Source organism: Miscanthus floridulus, chromosome 4, assembly GCF_019320115.1.
Source record: "Miscanthus floridulus cultivar M001 chromosome 4, ASM1932011v1, whole genome shotgun sequence".
NCBI classification, from domain to species: domain Eukaryota; kingdom Viridiplantae; phylum Streptophyta; class Magnoliopsida; order Poales; family Poaceae; genus Miscanthus; species Miscanthus floridulus.
The window spans coordinates 6,382,054-6,401,622 of NC_089583.1; the positions used below are offsets into that span (position 1 = coordinate 6,382,054).

General features: G+C 49.1%; 1 protein-coding gene across 1 annotated transcript; it reads left to right on the top strand.

Annotated features, from left to right (window-relative positions):
- The first annotated feature begins 7,776 nt into the window (after positions 1 to 7,776).
- LOC136547976 (BTB/POZ and MATH domain-containing protein 3-like) lies at positions 7,777 to 8,361 on the top strand. The gene has a single exon (XM_066539649.1). The coding sequence runs from the start codon at positions 7,777 to 7,779 to the stop codon at positions 8,359 to 8,361; it is 585 nt and encodes a 194-aa protein (XP_066395746.1).
- The last annotated feature ends 11,208 nt before the right edge of the window (positions 8,362 to 19,569 follow it).

A 19,569-nucleotide genomic window follows, 5' to 3' on the forward strand; every position in this document is an offset into this window, starting at 1 on the left:
ATTAATTTTTCACGTTTACCATTGAAGTGCTTAAACAGATCTCTAGCAGTAGTTTGCTTAGAGACAGGTGCAAAGGCAGGGTTATAAGCAGTTTTAATGTAATCTTTAAAGGCATCAGTTTCACCAATCAGTAAAGGTAAATCTAGCCTAGCAAGCATACGAACAAGCTCAACACGAGCTACATCAGCATTGTACTCCCAGCGACGAACAGAACCATCAGGATTAAAACCAATTTGAGTTTGAGACATGCGACATTTCTCACGACGCTTAACACAAACCTTAAGATGTCGAGTAAGATGTCCAGTGCCATTAGCAGAATAAGCAGAGTACTGTTTCTTGCAATGTTTGCAAGTGGCAGCATACCTGACGGGTCTCGCCTTACATGGCACCTTCTTGAAGTGCTTCTCAAAATCATCCCAGACAGCAGAGGTAGAAGGCCGATTGGAGCCTGCCACCTCACTGTCGCCACCGTCGGCTTCGGGATCGGCCCCTTCCCCGTGGATCGGGACCGCATCTTGGTCACAGGGAAGGGGATCAGCAGCAGACCGCCCAAATAGCTCGGCGCAGTCCTCGCAGACATCGTCCTCCTCATCATCCCCGGCTAACCCGCACATCCGCAGCTCGTCGTTCTGGGAGTGATCAAACTCCCCTTCATCAGCGTCGCCTACGCCTCGGGCCATCTTTGCCGTCTCTGGTTCCTCGACGGCTGCATCAATCAACAACAGAAAAAGACGGTTAGGGTAGGGGATTAGGGTTAGGGTAGGGGGTTAGGGTAGGGGATTAGGGTTAGGGTAGGGACCCTTACCTCTTGAGCCGGAGCGCCAGAAACGACGATGAGATGGACCGGATGCACACCCCCGGTACCTCAACGGAGACCGGAGCCCCGGAGGTGGAGGTGGCCGGCGATGAGAACGACGGACAGAAGACGGAGATGCGTCGAGGATGCTAAGAACGAGTCCCAATCGACTTTCAGGGATGAAGAACAAGCGAACAGATGGAGATTGAAGGCGGGAACCACTAGATCTGAGAGAGAAGAGGGAGATTGAGGGCAGAGAGGGAAAGCAGGGAGATTGAGGACGGAACCCACCAGATCTGACCCCTTACCCACCGGAGAACGCCATGGACACGGCGGAGCAGGGGAACGAGGCGAGGATCAGGCAAACGGGCGAGAGCGAGGAGCGAGACGACAGCGGGGGAGAGCGACGAGCGAGACGAGAGCGGCATGAGGGAGACGAGAGCAGGCGAAATGAGCTAGGGTTTGGATGGTGCGGGACTGAGGGGCGGCCACGGCGGAGATTGGGGACGGAACCCACCAGATCTGACCCCTTACCCACCGGAGAACGCCATGGACACGGCGGAGCAGGGGAACGAGGTGAGGATCAGGCGAACGGGCGAGACCGCGAGAGCGAGGAGCGAGACGACAGCGGGCGAGAGCGACGAGCGAGACGAGAGCGGCGCGAGGGAGACGAGAGGTCGAGAGCAGGCGAAATGAGCTAGGGTTTGGATGGTGCGGGACTGGGGGGCAGCCGCGGCGGGTGGCTTATGTACCGCAGCCCTGCCGGCGCCCCGCCGTGCCTGAGCCGTGCCGCCCGTTGTAACGGGCTATGCTCGGGCCGGCACTATGGGCCGATTCCTCGGCCTAGGCATGGGCACGGTACCAGGCCGGGCCAGGCACGGGCACGGCTGTGGCGGGCTAGGGCCAGACTAGGGCCGGGCTTTTTCGCACCGGGCTCGTGCCAGTCCGTTTCAACCGGCCCGTTTGGAAATCTTTATTTGTAGCGGCCACCGAAACTCTCTAGTCCAAGGCAGTTGTTGAACAGTGCACCGAAACTCTCTGGTAACACTGGAGCTTAGCTACATAGAGGTTGCATCATAGGCGGTGAGGAAGCTACAAGGCACCGGAACTCTCTGGTGTGGGGCACTGTGGGAGCACCGGAACTTAGGGTGTATTCCAGAGAAGAAACAGAGGCTAGAACAACACATCAAATCTCTTCAATGGCATGATCAGAGCTTTCAAGCAGCAATGGTTGGCAACGGCTACTTCAACAGCAAGTACACGAGGCAACCAACTAGATCCCTCTGGTGGGGATCACCATGGCCGGTGATGCTGTTTTTAGCCACCTAAGTTGCAACAACTAGTTCCTTTTGCTGGGGCTATAGATACCCCCTTGGCCGTCCATTTGAAGGGAGTTGGGAGCTCAAGCAAGTATAGTATTAGCTATGGCTCATCTCTAGTTGCTCTACTAGCCACCAAAATTCTTAAGATTTTACTCGATGATTAGTGTAGATGCTTTGTGAATGCTGGGAGCGGCTCGGAAGGACTAGTAGACACCCGCTCGCGTATTGGGAAGGCCTGCGGGCTCCACAGAGTTATCCACCCGGGAGCTTGACCCTTGCTTGGGCATCCTTGTGAGGGGATCCAAACGAGGACTAGGGGGAAGCGTGAGCTTCTCAGTAGCTTAGGAAAAATACCGTCGTCAATGGGAGTTTGCATCTCTCTCTCTCAATTAAGCTTCCACACTATTGCATTCTTGGTTATGTGCTTTACTTTTCTAGTCTAGCTCGCTAAGTTAGTGATTGGTTTGAAACCTAGGGTGCGAAACTGTTTGGCGGTGATAGCAACACACTTAGCAAAATTCTAGTGCACATTTAGGGAGAAATCTTGCATAGGTTATGATAAGGAGAATTAGATCCTAATTTTAGTTTTTGAAAGCCTAATTCACCCCCTCTTAGTCATCACAGTTCCTTCAAAAGGAAAGAATGGTTCTATCACCATGTTTGGTCAGAGGACTGAATGATTGTGTTTTTTTATTCGAGGGATATGATAGATGGATGCACACTCGGTTACAACCATTAGTTGTAGGCCCACTTATAGGCCTAATTCACCCCCTCTGTCTCTACTTATCTCACTATTATAAGTGGGAGGCCATGCCTCACCTTTCTCCTCCATCGACCGCCTCACTACCTAAATTTCATCAAGTAGCTTGTTGTTGCTTGCAGTGTCAGCATGATGCCCTAGAGTCCAAATAGCTTAGATATACTCTACATATTCTTAGTGAACAATACACTTCCACCAATTTCACAACGCTTTTGTCGAGGGCTAACATAGAGTTGATAGTATAGACTATAGAATCCTTATGCAATAGGTCTAACCCAACCTCAATCGGCAAGATGTGACTAACCTTGTCCCCTTACTCAAACTCACATCAACACACACTTGGGCCACCATAGGACTAATTCAAACTAAACAAGGTGTCACAGCCGACCACCTCTTGCATGCAGCCACCCGGGTTGGTACTAACGTAGCTACCCACACACACCGCCCCTGATTGCCTCCTTACCGCTCCCACCCGCTGATAGTTTAGTGTGGCCTAGCTTTGCTGTCAGGGACCACTACCTGGTGGGCCCAAGGCAACACAAGCCGCACAGTCACACGTTGGACACAAAAGGGACAGGTTGAGGCTAGAGGGCATCATCAAACAAATTATCAAATACCAGCAGATTACCTTTCCCTTTGCTATTACTGTTCACCTTCTTCATTTGTACCCAGTTGCTATCTTCCAATCTCTCTACTCTGACCTCCCTCTCCCCTGAGGTCATGTACCCTAATACCTTTGTTGGGTTGCTAACAGTTGGTACCAGAGCCGTCGATTCTCAGAACCCTAGCACCATGAATCCCCCTACCAAGATCTCCTTCTACCCGGTTCCTCCTCGACAAGATCCGCAGGAGGTTCGATGGGTTCGACGCTCAGATGGAGCAGCGTTTCTCACGGGCCATGGCTGCGCTGGAGCCACGGGACGCCATCGTCGAGATCCGTATCGACAGCTTCGAGCAGTTCAGCACGACACCGCAGGTGGAGGCCGACAACTGGGGCGGATGGTTCGAGGAGCCTGTCCGCATCATGGAGGAGAGCGTCTACGAGTAGCGACATGCCGCCATCGATGCCGTGGTGGTTCCAGACAACTAGGGAGGGCTGTTTGAACTTCGAACAGCCTTCCCACACCGTGGAGGAGCGTGACCACTTCGCCGATGACGTCTTGGCCGTGCTCACGTCCACCGGCCCAATCCGCATCGACAGCGGCCTCACCTCCACCAACTCTATCGCGTCCGCCTGCTCCATGCCCGCGCCACTCGTCTCCGCCTCTGCCGCTGCTTCCAATAAGGAGAAGGAGCCCGAGGAGACTTCCCCAGTGGAGTACCAGAGCTCGAGAAGCCGCCTCCGCGTACGCCAGCGTCCGAGAAGTTCGTCTCCTTCGCGCTCGACGCTGCCTGCGACTTTTCCGCTGCCACTGACCGCTCCATCGACCTCGCCGCGACCCCGCGTGTCTCCCTCCTAACCATCCCCAAGCCTATCGCCAGCGACTGCGATGGCACAGCAGTGGACTGGCTCGAGCACGCCTGCGTGGTCGGGCCTAGCACCAGCAATGTTTGCCTCTTGACCAACCTCATCAGCCCCATGCTCTGTCGCGTCCGCCGTTCCCCGGCCTTCCTTAGGCTCGATCCGCGGCGGAGGCGTCCGCTCCGACATCTTGTATGGCGCCCACCCTGGCGCCTTGCTTCGTGCGGTCGGCGTCCACGACGGTGCAGACATCGCACCCATGCCCGCTCCTCGTGCCCGCCCGCCACCACCGCGTCCATCATCGTCGACCTCGACGTGGTGTCGCTCAACGGACGCAACGACGCCATCGACACGGAGGCCGATGTGAAGGGGAACAGGAAGATGCACGTCTCTGTGCGCCGCTCCAACACGTCGCGCTCGGACATCTACTCTCGGCGTTCCATGGGGTTCTCCAGCACCATGCCGCTGCCCAGCAGCCTGACCAACACCGACATCGACTCGCTGGAGCCCCACGACGTGGGGTTCCGCGATGTCTGCTACTCCATGGTCGCCCACAGCTCCAACTTCGCCGAGGACGTGTTCGGGCTGAGCATCTGCGCCACGTCCGGGTCGTCCAACTACGAGGAGGACACGCAGGGCAAGGCGAACACTGAACTCGGCCCTGCACCCCTCGAGATCCCACTGTAGCACTACACAGTGCTCTTCCGGGCCCTGCTGTACGAAGCCTGCGGGCGGACTATCGGCCTCATGTGGGCGGACGTCTGGGACCTCTGCCAGGCCACCGCCGTCGATGTCGTCTGCGGCGAATTCCCCCGCGCTCTCTCCACCATCCCCAAGCCGGACTACTCCGCCTTCTGCCTTGACGTCGCCCCCCGCAATACTGAAGATTGCATGCCCACCAACTGCTCGACGGTATGCCTGGGCACCGGTATTGGCGTTCTGGTGTCCACGGGAGGTGTGTCAGCGGTGCCACCATCATCTCCGAAGTCCTCATGTCTTGGCTTCCTGACCCCGATGCTTGCCATGCCGAATGCATCGTCGCTCCAGGACGTGGTTAATACAGACGCAGTGGAGGCAGACGTTTATACAGTTTATCTGAAGGATAGAGAAGGTGTGCTGAAGCAAGTTGGAAATATTCCTAGAAGGATAAATCTCACAGTATAGTCTTGGGCCACTAGCCAAACTCTTGGATATATTTCACTTGCAGGGCAATTCATTGATTCTGAGTGGAAGCTGCAGCAAGGAATGCTAAACCTTGTGATGGTCTGTTGGTCTTGTTCAGAGAATGCAGTTACTCAAGCTATCAAAGCATATGAGCAGAGTGACTTCTTGATGGAGGCACTGTCTACCTTCCTTGAGATGTTGCACACTGCAATCCGTCCAAGCTGCCCATCAGTAATCAGCATCCTCACGGTATGTGCAGCACAGTCTGTTCTTGATTATGGGAGCGAGGTGCATGGTGCTGTACTTAGGTGCTCCCTTGATATGGATATCTTTGCTGTATTAGCTTCCCTGTGTACTCTATTGGTTTTTGACAAGCTGCCGACAAGCCCAGTAATAGGCGGGGAGAATCTGCTGGAAGTGATGAGAAAAAATCTGAAGAAGAACAATGTCGCTCTTGCTGTTGTCTACCTCGGGGAGTTTGATGGTGAAAGGCATGAGAAACTAGAAGCTATTGTTGCTGCTGCTAGTGGAGCATCGGGTTTTGAATTTGGTGTGGACTCAAACGTGGACACAGAGCTAGCGCTAGCACTTCAGATCTCTATGGAAGAAGAGCGAGCAAGACAAGATGCTGCAGCAAAACAAGCCGGAGAAGAATCGTCCAAAACTGAGAGTGCAGGCTTCCTATTTGTGATTTGGCTTCCTAATTGGTTGTGTTTTCACTTGCTCTGGAAGCCACCATGGCAGCTACCTGCACAGATGATGGCCCTGATGATGTGGTTGATGATGACGCTGATGAGGACTATGGACAACTTTCCAAGAAGGAATCAAAGCAACAAGTGATCATCCAGTTTCCTTGGGATCACGGTGATTCCAAACTTCTCCATCGGCTTAGGGGCAAGCCGAAGCTTAAGAAGGGGGGAATGTCAGGGACCACTACCTGGTGGGCCCAAAGCAACCCAAGCCAGACAGCCACGCCTTGGATACAAAAGGGGCAGGTTGAGGCCAAAGGGCATCATCAAACAAATTATCAAATATCAGCGGATTATCTTTCCCCTTGCTATTACTGTTCATCTTCTTCCTTTGTACCCAGTTGCTATCTTCCAATCTCTCTGCTCTGACCTCCCTCTCCCCCGAGGTCCTGTACCCTACTACCTTTGTTGGGTTGCTAACATTTGCACTTGAGCTAGTGGATCTGGCCGTGAAGGTAGTAGTGGATGGTGTTGAATGGCGGGGTTTGGCTCCAAGATAGATACGGTCGCAGAGCGTGATGGGTGTCGGCACGAGAGATGAGAGATATACAGCCTGTTCGGGAGGCCGTAAACGATCGTGGATTATTTACTGCTGGCTGGTTTGGTGTGAGAGAAAAACACTGTTCCCGGCTGGAAATTTACGACCGTTTACGAGCAAGCGAACAGGCTGATAATAGAGACCGTCATGTCATCGACTAAGGACAAGCGCATTCAGGAACTTTTTGGGGGATGTGACAGTCCTGAACCTGATAGGTATATTTTCCTTGGGTACCATTCGATCTCATTCTTGATCTAAATAACACGGTATAGAACCACTCCACGAGTAAGGGCCATCTAATGAACTGAACATCGCCTTAGTGGAGCCACAACCTGCTACTTGAGGGCTAGTTTGGTAGAGCTCCAGATCTTGATTTTCTGATGAAGTCATTTTGGTGGGTGAGCACGTGCACGTGATTCTTGAGTGAGTCCGGTGAAGATTGAATGGGGAGCAGTAAGGAGCGGTTTTTAGCTCCCATTTCGTAGTGTAAAAGCTTCCCACCAAAATCTAGTTGTGCATAGCCATCTGGTAGAGCGCTCTACATAATCTGTGCTCCGGAGAAGTTGGCGGCAAACTTTACCAAACTAGCCTTTAGACGGTCTTAGATTTGTGTCTGATTTGGTGGGGACTGGCCTGGTCAAATTAGAAGGGAATTTGAGGGGATTATTAAAAGGAATTGGAGATGATTAAATCTCCTAATCCTCTGTCTAATCCCCTTCGGAGAGGAGATTTACCGAACAAGGTCTCTACAGAAGAGATACGTGGTGGTGTTAAGATTAGGTGAAGATTCCCGGTGTTATACTAGAGGCCCCAGAGATCACGATGCTTCTTTTGTTCATTAGCGCAACCAGAAGAAGTTTATGACATGTTTACTACTCGTATTTGCTAGCGGCTATATAATAAGAGGAGAAAAACCAAAATACATCCATCCTGTTTCCTCTCCTGATTACCGCAGATCGATCCATCAGCCGGCCGGCGCACAGCCATGCCGTCGACGGCGCCAGAGGTGTCCGTTTCCACGGTCGCCGCCATGGCGACCTCCACGGGGCACCACATGCTCAAGATCGAAGGTTACAAGCACCTCAAGGACATCCACCGCAACGGCAGCTGCTTCGAGTCCTGCCGGTTCGAGGCGGCAGGCCACACTTGGAAGATCTGTTGCTATCCCAATGGGGACCGCAGGGATGCCGCCGGCTACATCTCCCTCTTCCTCACGCGTGACGACGACGAGGACAAGGAGGGGGAGAGCGCCGGCGTCGTCCACGCCGAGTTCCGGTTCGCCTTGGTATACCCCCGCTCCAGGTTGCTGCCGTGGCCACCGTACGCCAAGAGCACCACGTGCACCTATCCGAGCCTCAACAGCAGCTGGGGCTTCCCGGGGTTCATCACCGTGAAGGGCCTGGAGAATACGGGGTTCCTCAAGGACGACTGCCTTGCCGTCCGGTGCGACATCACCGTCGTCGAGAAGTCGGCCGTGAAGGATGAGCTCGTGAAGGCGGCGGACATGGCGAGGCTGGGGATGCTCTGCAAGTGCAAGGACGACCACTGCAAGCGCCACCACCGTGCCTGAGGAGGCATGCCGAGACCGGCAAGAAGCTCAGGAAGTGTTCGTGCATCGTGCAAGAAGCTCATCAGGAAGGCGTTCGTTAGGTTCTTCAGGTCCATCGGAGGATAACTATGCATGCATTTGTTCTTCATATTTGATTGTATTCTATATAATTCGTATTCCAAACCCAAATAATTAAAAGTAGTTATGTTTGTGTAACTGGTATAGCTCAACAGTTCAATGCGTGTATTAATATGTTATTCATAGTATTAAGTTCTGTGTCGTTCGATCGTATTCCAAAGTGAGAACTATACATTGTGTTTCATGTCACTGCTAGAGAGTTCTGCACCTTGACAATACTAATTGTAAGTATATAAGGTATTCCGCCATAAAATGCCAATACGCTTCAGCTCTTTTTCATCTTTGGTGAGAAAAAGGAAAGTCATGAGATAAAACATTATGTTTTTTACATAGAAGAAATAGGCAAGCTAGAGCCCGGATGTCTGGCCCTAGGCCCGTGTCCGGACGCAGCTCCCGCACCCCGTGCCTGCTCCGTGCCACACGCCCCACCCGCTCTGATTACGCGCTGCTCGAATGACTCGCCCCACCTACGACACCCGCCCCCATGCAGGCCCACCCGCTTGGACATCACCAACATCGAGAAGAGGAGGAGACACTGAGGCGAGTCAGCAGAAGACGAGGATGGAGATACAACACCCAATCTACTTTTGATATGTCCAAATAAAACATTTGCAACATACGTTCGAAATAATTGAAACACTTGCAACATACGTCTGAAATACTTATAAAACACTTGAAAACGTTTGAAAAGCCATTGCAAAATATATGCAACATCCAGATAAACACACTTGTAACATTTGTCTGAAAAACAGATGAAACATTTAGAATAGACGCTTGCAACATATGTTTACAACCATTGCAACATATGCAACATCTCGATCTAGTTTTGCAACATCCATATGAAACACTAGCAACATACTTCTGAAAACACTTGAAATATATGGTTGCAACATGATCTTTCAAGCATATCTACTTGCCACTTGGAAGAATGGAGGCTCGTTCACGTGGAGTTAAACGCCGGATTGGAGCTCGAGATGCCGCGGAGTGGCACGGGGGGGGGGGTGCCTATGGGTGGGCGGCTGGGCGCCACCCCGACGAGCCGCTACCGATGACAGGGCGGGCGGGCGTGGTCCCCGCGGCGAGGCGCCCCCGCGGTGTGCTGGAGAAGGGGAGGCGGCAGGCGTGCGACCTTGGGAGCTTGCTGATGTTGCTTCTCCTCTGTCGACGGCGGGGAAGGAGGAGGGATGGCAAGAGTGGGAGGCGGCGGCGGCGGTGCAGAGCCGAGGCGGAGGAGGGAGAGGAGTAGGAGCAGGGAAGAGTACGAGTAGCAGCATCGGAATGGCGAATCAGCATCCTTTTTTTTCTGGAGAAGCCTTGAAGGAAGCAGGCATATTAGGAAGAAGGGGCGCGAACAGCACGGACGGGAGTGCGGAATCTGCGTCCGTCCGTCCGGATGCCCTGAGGAGCGCATTATCGTAGAAGAAACATACAAGCACCAAAATTATCAAACATTATGATGATTTTTATACTTTGTGAATTGACTTAAACGGACAAGCATATTGTGTTGTGTAAGTAACAATCTTTTTTCTTATAATAAAAAAAGAATATCACGAGATCATACATGTTTTACATCAAGTATTAAAGTTAAGTTTTGACTATGGGTGTACTCATAATTGTTGTCGATCTATGATCACTATTACAGATTGATTTGCATGGACTAACAAAATCTAGCCTATCCATGTTGGATGGGCCAAAGTGGCCCACGTAAGCCACACCTTTGTGAATATCTTGGTGAGACGTATTCCCTCGTCCATACAAAAAAATATACAATACTAGATTTGAGACTAGTCAAAGTTTCTCAAGTTTGACCTATTTTTATAGAAAAAAATATCAATATTTACATCTCCAAATAGATTTACTATGAAAAATATATTTCATGGTCAATCATACTATACTTATATGATATAAAAAATATTAATATTTTTTGTATAGTGATGATCAATGTTGAAATTGTTTCAAGAAACGATAATTGTAGTCTTTTTGGGCCAGATGGAGTATTTGCAATGTTTGCAGCAGCAGTTTACATTAAGTTTTTATTGACTAAAATGCATCGGCGCCCCTCAAACTTGTTCATTTGTCATCTTGTTCACTAAACTTCCAAGCCAGGTTAGGTCCTTAAACTTCTTTAATTATTTCATCTTGATCCATAAACCTGCAAATCGATCACTTGTTTAGGTTCTCAAATTTATTATGGCATTTCGGTCCCTAAACTCATAGTATCGCCTATTTAGATCCCAAAATATGTTCGGGTCTCACAACCAGTCCAATCAGATCTACGACCATGCTCGTATGCTAATATGTCATGCTGACAAATGTGCCCCCATATTAACCTCATGTGCCTCCAACCTCCCACTCTTCCCTAAGCTTCCTCTCTCGTGTCTCCTCTTTCTCTTCTCTCGTGAACTCGCGGCTCTAGGGTGGCGCGGCTTGGGAGGCACAACCAGGGGTTAGGGTCGGTGGTGCCTTGGGTTTGCTCGTCCATATATAGAAATCTTTTCCAACCATGGCGAGATGGCTGGCGAGGAAGATTTAGCATGACTAGGGCCTCGACCAGTTGTGAGGGCTTCAGGTGGCAGAGCCGCCGCCGCTATACTTTCTCGATCAAGTTTTCTTTTACTTTGATCATTATTAACATATTTAGAATTATGGCCGCTTTGGTAGGGTTCCAGATTCTCTCAGAAATATTTTAGCTCTAGAGATTCTCTTAAAAAAGGTTTCGGGTGGTGAATCGGAATCACTTTTAAAAACTGTTTGATTGAATCATCGCTAGTCGTGGAGAGAAAACATTTCAATAGGTTTCATTGTACCTTTGTTCTTTACGGATATAGATAAAAGGCACATATTCCATATTTTTGTTGAATATGGATCTGGAATCGGATAGAGAAAAATACTCAAAAATAAATTTGAATACATCCATTTAGTATCCATATTAAAAACATATACTAACGTGAACATTCATATTACAAGTTTTAGCATATACGGATATCATCAGAAATAATATTTCGGATATCAATTTACATTTTCCACCCACGGGAAAAAAATTGCATGCATCCTTCCCCAGCGGCCAGCGCATCGCCGAGGTCCCGCAGCCACATTCCTGGCCCCGTAGCTGCTCGAAGGTGTCACCGCGCGAGGATGAAGAGGGGAAGGACGGTGGCAGATCGAGGAACGGGGAGCAGGACGACCCAAACGGCGATAGAGGAGCTAGCACTGAGCCCCGGCTGCATCCGCCAATCGACTAGATGACGACCCAGTGTCCTGGGAAAGTGGGAACTCGGTCTCGAGGATGGTGGTGACAGCGGGGCTCATGATCTGGTGCTCTTCCCTGTTCGCTTAAACTTATCCGCTATGATATAATATTTTTCTCTCATAACAAATTAGCAAACAGTGTTTTTTAGCCTAGCTTTTTAGCGAAGCGAACGATAATGCGCTCGCGTTGAACTTCGAGGACGATCGAATGTAATCCTTCTCCTTCTATCTGCAGACCCTCTATACCTATAACAACGACGATGCTGATAACGGAACTTAATTAGATGTGTGACAAACAACACGGCGGCATTTGCTGGACGGCGACGGCTGAGAATTCTTTAGTCGCACACTGGTGCGTCGGCTCGTGATCTTTAAAAGCTGCCGCTTCTTCTGGCGCTTGCATTGGACGATAGTGGGTCGCCTCTCTAGCTTGAACCAAGTCACCAACGTGGCCGACACGATAGCCTCCCGACTGATAGAAGGGGCGTGAGATCGAGATGCGTGTGTGATCAAGGAACGAGAATCAGTCACGTATATGTTCAAATGACCTGTACAAGGAAGGAAGATAATCAATCACCTATATATTCAAGGAAGGGAAGATAAAGTCAAAGAATTGCCAGAGGTCGCATTCCATGCAAAACAGCATCTGATCAGGCAACGGCTGTGAGCCATCTATCATATGAAGATCTAACGCATCTAAATTAACAAAAAAAAATAACAATAAACAATTCTTTCTATTGTAAGACAACTACAAAATTATGATCTATTTTTTTTATAATGACACTCAAAAGAGTGCTCCATATTCTTATATATGAATGAAGGAAAACAAAGGCAAGTACAAAAGACAGATGATAAGACAAAAAACGATCTTTAAGAAAAAAGAGTATATCAAAGACTAAATCGGTCATCTTGTTCCTTCGAACATCCACGGTCTACCGGAGCTTGGAGATCGCACTGAAAACACAGTAAAGAAAAGGAGCACATGTGTCAGGTTCATAAACCCAAGGTCCCTCATAGACTGACTTTCCAACAAAGGTTCGGCCCAGCAGACAACGTTGCGAACGACGCGCAATTCCTGGGCCGGCCCAAATACCTAAACGATAGGCCAGAAGGGCGATCCAATCTCTGACCAGAAGGCCTGGCCGAGGATCCGACTCCGGCCCGCCTCTCCGACCGGAAGAAGAACAGCGCTCACTTCCGACTCCAGCCCGCCTCCGGACGGCCTCTCCGACCGGAAGGCCTAGCCAAACACCACTTCCGACTCTGACCCGCGTCACCGACCAGGGATGCACCGAACCCCTGCTTACAGCTCCTCTCCGACTGGCACAATCAGAGCCGACTGGGACCAACCGACCGGGGACGCTCGCTCGGTGAGAACCAAGGAACGGACGGAGAAAGTAAGGCATGGCACACAAGTCAACCACAATACTGATGACCATACCCTATACACCTGCAGGGCAGTACCCTGCAACCTTCCTACCATGTCAGAGCCAAAACAGTGTTATGGGCACCGACATTTTTTCTTACAGTATTGTGGGCGCCATCAACTCTCATACCAGACGAACACGGTAAGGCTCCCCCCACTTGTCTCTCTGGACATCAACAGTGTTGTGGGTGCTGGCATATACCATACCAGATGAGCACGGTAAACGCCCTTGCATGCCTCTAGGCATCAACAGTATGACAGGTACCGACGTCTGCCATACCAGAAGAAGACGACGCAACCGCCCACATGCATCTGACATTAAACAGTGTCATGGGCGCCTACAATTATCTGTACCCGATGGCGTGGGCAACAAGACTTAGCATACGCACTCTCTCTCTCCCTCATTTGTAACGCCATCCCCTTCATCTATAAAAGGGGATGCGCTCTCTCCCAAAAAAGAGACTTAGATCGATCAGCTCACTTACATTGATTCACCCTCTATAACTTTAGACACACTAAAGTTGTACAGAGCACACGCTCGAACACATAGCACATAGCGGAGCTCCCGTCACTCTCGGCCCTTCAGACCAGAGTCCGACTAGACCTCTTGTACCCCCCATCTTTCTCCCTTTCGTTTGTAACCCCACAGCAAACTTCGAGCACCTAGGCTCAGGAATAAAGTCACTGACCGACTCAAACTGGACATAGGGCACATTGCCTGAACCAGTATAAACCCTGTGTCATTGAGTGCTAGGCCACCCCCGATCACAACGTACAGCAAAACTATAAATATTTACGTGTTGGTCACTTTCTGCACCGACAACATGCAAACACCCTCGCCAAACAAGGCTTTGAAGATTGCAAAAGCCACTCGCCGCGGACAACGAGATTTGGAATCCACTTATAGAACATCGGCCGGAGGAACCCTCCAAAAAACACATGCTTACAATTCTTCACCATCCGAACAGAGAACTCAAGATGCTGAACATTGCTGTAGTGCAAACCAAAAGAAGAGGTCAAGATCGCCGCATCAAAAGCCAACCAACTACTTCCTCTAATAAGCACATCAAAAACCAAGATTTGAAGAAGATCAGCAGATATGACGAAACAAACTCTCACTGGCGAAGATCCCAAGAAGCGCTACATGGTTTCACTCAAGAAAGCACCCGGGCGACGCTTGTTCCTGCTCGGCAAGACCTGGAGGAACAAGACAAGGCTTCCGAAGTTCAACCATGAAGTGCTCGGGGGCTTGTCGATACGGGACCCACGGGATACACCGCAAGGAAGAGAGGAGATCTAGTTTGATTAGGATTCCTCCCATGTAATCCTAGTAGTAATACCACCCTGTAATCCTACTAGAACTCTACATTGTAAACTGACTAGGACTCTAGCCTCCTGACTATATAAAGGAGGGCAGAGCTCCTTAGAACAGAGAAAACAGAACGCAACACAACACTTTACAATCAATTCAACGCAAAGGCTAACGCCGACTGGACGTAGGGCTATTACTCGATCACGGTCGAGGGGCCGAACCAGGATAAATCGACTGTCTCTTGTGTTTACCGTCGAGTTCTGCATACGCTGAAGCCCGAACATACTGCCCCGAGTACCCCCGTGGCAGGCTATCGGTGGTGAAACATTGACAGCTGGCGCGCCAAGTAGGGGCTTTTGGCGAATTTGCATCCGAGAGCTCGATGGACCTCAACGACATGATTTTCTCAACGGGATCAACCTTCATCTTCGGTTCATGGATCTGCAAGGCAGATGACAATGGCAAGCTTCAAGGCCGTCTCCTCGAAGATTCAGATCACCATGAAAACCTTTCTATTTTGGCGACTACGACAGATCAAATCGCCGAAAGATTCGCGCAGCTCATGATATCTGATCTAGCTCAGATTTCGCGGATTTCTGCATCCGACTCAAACCCAGGCTCCGCATCCGAGATGGAATCTCTACCGAGCTCTTTCGAGAAACCGAGTTCTTTTTCGACAGGGCTCCGGAATGCGGCCTCGGCCTATCAAGAAAACAACTCGAAATACACTCAGAGTCTTTCCAAGAAGTTGGGTCCTTTTCCGTTCAGACTCCACAACATGGCAAAATCTTATCAGGCACGACCCGAAGGATCCCTCGATCCGGTGCTTAGAATACCACTAAAAAGAGCTCAAGAAGGCCTCGTACTGACTATAACATCTTAAGACTGCATCGTCCACTGGCCAGGTTCTGTTCCTAAAGACAGCGGTACCCAACTAGTCAGCATGACGACGACGGCAATTCTACCCAACCAAGAAAGAGACTCGATCTGCGACCTTGAAGCCTCTACTAGAATCATCAACAACTCCGACAGTGTGGAAACCAGCACCAATAACAGAACAATTCACACACGATAAGTATTCATGGTTTGCCGTCCTCGATCACCTCTGGTCCCCCTAGAAGCACCCGACATCAGGTCATCGGACGAATCTGAGTCCAACATATCACCCTTTATCCAGGGGCACGATGGTGAGACCGAGAGTCAGAGGCAAGCCAGAGAAAGAAGAAACAAATTGAAACAAGGACGCCAACGCCGTGCTAGGCAGCGCAAGGAAGTTTGGATCAAGTATGAGTCAGATCTGGCTGAGTACGACAGGAAAAAATCAGAACAAGAAGTCGAAGAAAAACGTGCGGCGAATACACCCTACAATAAGATCCGAGAAGCACTAGAAGAACTCGGAGCGATATCACTTCCAAGTGAAAAACAGGAACAGCTCCGAGACCTCCTCCAATCAGCGACCCTGAGGACGCACGACGGAAGGGCCCGCTCAAGACCACCCGCTAGGTCAACATCTCATAGGAAGGAAGATCAAAATCAAAAGAAGTCCGCTTTCGAGAGACTTGGACCAAGCGGAAGTCACAACAGAGAAAGTAGAAGGGACCACAGTCAAAATTACCGAATCGAACAACCAAGGAAGATCAGAAGCGAAGTACCTATTCAGACATCCCCGCAGAACTACTCTCACCAAAATGATAGTTAGCAGGAAGGAGGTGCCGAATCAGAATACAAAGAAGCCAGAACGCATGATAGATTCCTATGTTTTGCAAACAGACTTGCTTCAATACGACTACCTCACAAGTTCAAGCCGTCCAACCACTCTAAATATGATGGCAAGACCGAACCAAGGCAGTGGCTCAGGATTTACTCGCAGTCGATTGAACTAGCTGGAGGAGATGACGACATCAAGACCTTGTTCTTTCCCATGACCCTAGAAACCATGCCCCTCCAATGGTTCGACAAATTAAATCCAGAGTCAATCAGAAATTAGGAGGACTTGCAAAGAGTTTTCTATGAAAATTTCGTGGGTATCATTACGCACCCCATCACCCACGCAGAATTAAGCAAAAAGGGGGCGAAAGTCTCATAGATTACTATCGATGATTTGGCGAACTACGTGCTCAAGTACATGATATCACCGAACGAGAAGTAATCGAAGCTTTCTCTCACGGAATCATGGCTAGGTGGCAATTTGAGGACTTCTGCAAAGAAAATCCAAGAAACAATAGAGAATTCAGACGCACAGTAGAAAAGATGATTACTGTAGAGGAGAAGACACGAGAGAGGTTCTCAGATAGAAACAACCGAGACAACCCGGACAAGCAAAATCATCGAAACATCGACAGCTGACGCGTACAAGTTGATAACTGAAGATGGAAAAGAAGTCAACAATACATGGCACATCAGCCAACTAAGAAGATTTAATGCATGAAAACAACTCAAGGAAGAATATATAGACAAGCCACAAGAGATCAACGTTCATGATCAATAAAGATGATGTTCCTCGACAACATATGTCTTATTATGGCTTTTCCCCAGTTGTTTTCACTAAGCATACCGACCGAGAGCAAAAGAGCTGAAAAGATGCTTGAGCCCGCCGATGAGGGTAGCTAACACCCGAACCAAAAAGCAAAATGGCTGAAATCATGCCTGAGCATACCGGCTGAGAGCAAAAGAGCCGAAAAGATGCTTGAGCCCGCCGATGAGGGTAGCTAATAAGCTAACACCCAATCCAAACAGCAAAATAGCTGAAATCATGCCTGAGCATACCGGCCGAGAGCAAAAGAGCTGAAAAGATGCTTGAGCCCGCCGATGAGGGTAGCTAATAAGCTAACACCCGATCCAAAAAACAAAATGACTGAAATCACGCCTGAGCATACCGGCTGAGAGCAAAAGAGCTGAAAAGATGCTTGAGCCCGCCGATAAGGGTAGCTAATAAGCTAACACCCTATCCAAAAAACAAAATGGCTGAAATTACGCCTGAGCATACTGGATGAGAGCAAAAGAGCTGAAAAGATGTTTGAGCCCACCGATGAGGGTAGCTAATAAGCTGACACCCGATCCAAAAAAGCAAAATGGCTGAAATCACGCCTAAGCATACCGGCTGAGAGCAAAAGAGCTGAAAAGATGCTTGAGCCCATCGATGAGGGTAGCTAATAAGCTAACACCCGATCCAAAAAAGCAAAATGGCTGAAATCATGCCTGAGCATACCGGCTGAGAGCAAAAGAGCTGAAAAGATGCTTGAGCCCGCCGATGAGGGTAGCTAATAAGCTAACACCCGATCCAAAAAGCAAAATGGCTGAAATCACGCCTGAGCATACCGGCTGAGAGCAAAAGAGCTGAAAAGATGCTTGACCCCGCCGATGAGGGTAGCTAATAAGCTAACACCTGATCCAAAAAATAAAATGGCTGAAATCACGCCTGAGCATACCGGCTGAGAGCAAAAGAGCTGAAAAGATGTTTGAGCCCGCCGATGAGGGTAGCTAATAAGCTGACACCCGATCCAAAAAGCAAAATGGCTAAAATCACGCCTGAGCATACCGGCTGAGAGCAAAAGAGCTGAAAAGATGCTTGAGCCTGCCGATGAGGGTAGCTAATAAGCTAACACCTGATCCAAAAAAGCAAAATGGTTGAAATCACGCCTGAGCATACCGGCTAAGAGCAAAAGAGCTAAAAAATGCTTGAGCCCGCCGATGAGGGTAGCTAATAAGCTAACACCCGATCCAAAAAGCAAAATAGCTGAAATCATGCCTGAGCATACCGGCTGAGAGCAAAAGAGCTGAAAAGATGTTTGAGCCTGCCGATGAGGGTAGCTAATAAGCTAACACCCGAACTAATCCTAAGATGTTTCTACAACCAGACGAAAGCCAGCCAAGCACTCGACAAATCAAAAAAGTTTGTCAAGACAACGATCTACAAAAACCAAGTTGTTTACACAGCGTAGATGAAAGCCAGATAAGCACTCGACAAATCAAGAAAATTTGTCAAGACAACAATCTACAAAAATCGAGTTGTTTACACGGCGCAGATGAAAGCCAGATAAGCACTCGACAAATCAAGAAAGTTTGTCAAGACAACGATCTACAAATACCGAGTTGTTTACACAGCGCAGACAAAAGCACGACAAGCACTTGACAAAATCAAAGACATCCAGACAAGGAAGATATCAACGAAAAATAAAGGATCTTCATTAAAAAAGAAGTATAATATCCTTATTACAGAGGCCGGAGTACTAAAGTCAAAATACCTCAAGCATCGTCTTCAGGAGAAGAAATATCAATATCAAGATTATCTACAATCCTCCTAGCCAAATCTTCGACCTCAGGCTCCATCTTTTCAACGGTATCCAGATATTCTTGACTCTCGGCTTCCTCCGCAAATCTTGGACAAAGGGACCTCCGGAGCAAGAACCCAGACCTGGGCAAGAACATTTCTGGTACATTCAAGATATACAAGAACGACAAAATACGCCCGGGGGCTGCTCTACTTCAGAAACTATCATATTCATGACTACGGAGATTTCAGACCACGCAACAAAATGCTCGATGAATCAAAACAGCACACCAGGAGGGTTTTTATAGACCAAAGAAACGGTGCACATGGATCGGGAGCACCAACGGAACAAACCTAACAAAGGACACAGTGAAAAGACAGAATTCAATGAAAGAGGACTCAGGCGTGAAGGAACAATACTCAAGAACAACCATATTCGGAAGAATATACCAACACTGTACAACTCGCGAACAAACAACGTTTACACTCAACCACCACCATACAACTACATCTGACAACAGCAGACTACCAGAGAATATGCCAAGACCCTGTATCCGAGTTCTTTCTGAATAAAAAAACCCGGATATATGCTCGGGGGCTGCAACAGGAGAGATTTTTAGTTCTTTGAACAACTCAGATTTAAGACCCTCCAATTCTTTATTTCAAATAGCAAGAGGCTCGAGGGCTACACTCAGTGAGTGCACTTTTTTCTTCGAAAAAGCGCATGTCACCAAGAAGACCTCTTCAAGACAGACCACTTCAAGGCCTCACGACAAAAAGAACCCGGACCAAGCTATATCCGAGTTATTTTTGATAAAGAACCCGAATATATGC

What these genes read in the sequence shown, in the direction of transcription:
- LOC136547976 (XM_066539649.1), top strand. Translation starts at nt 7,777, where the DNA reads ATGCCGTCGACGGCGCCAGAGGTGTCCGTTTCCACGGTCGCCGCCATG.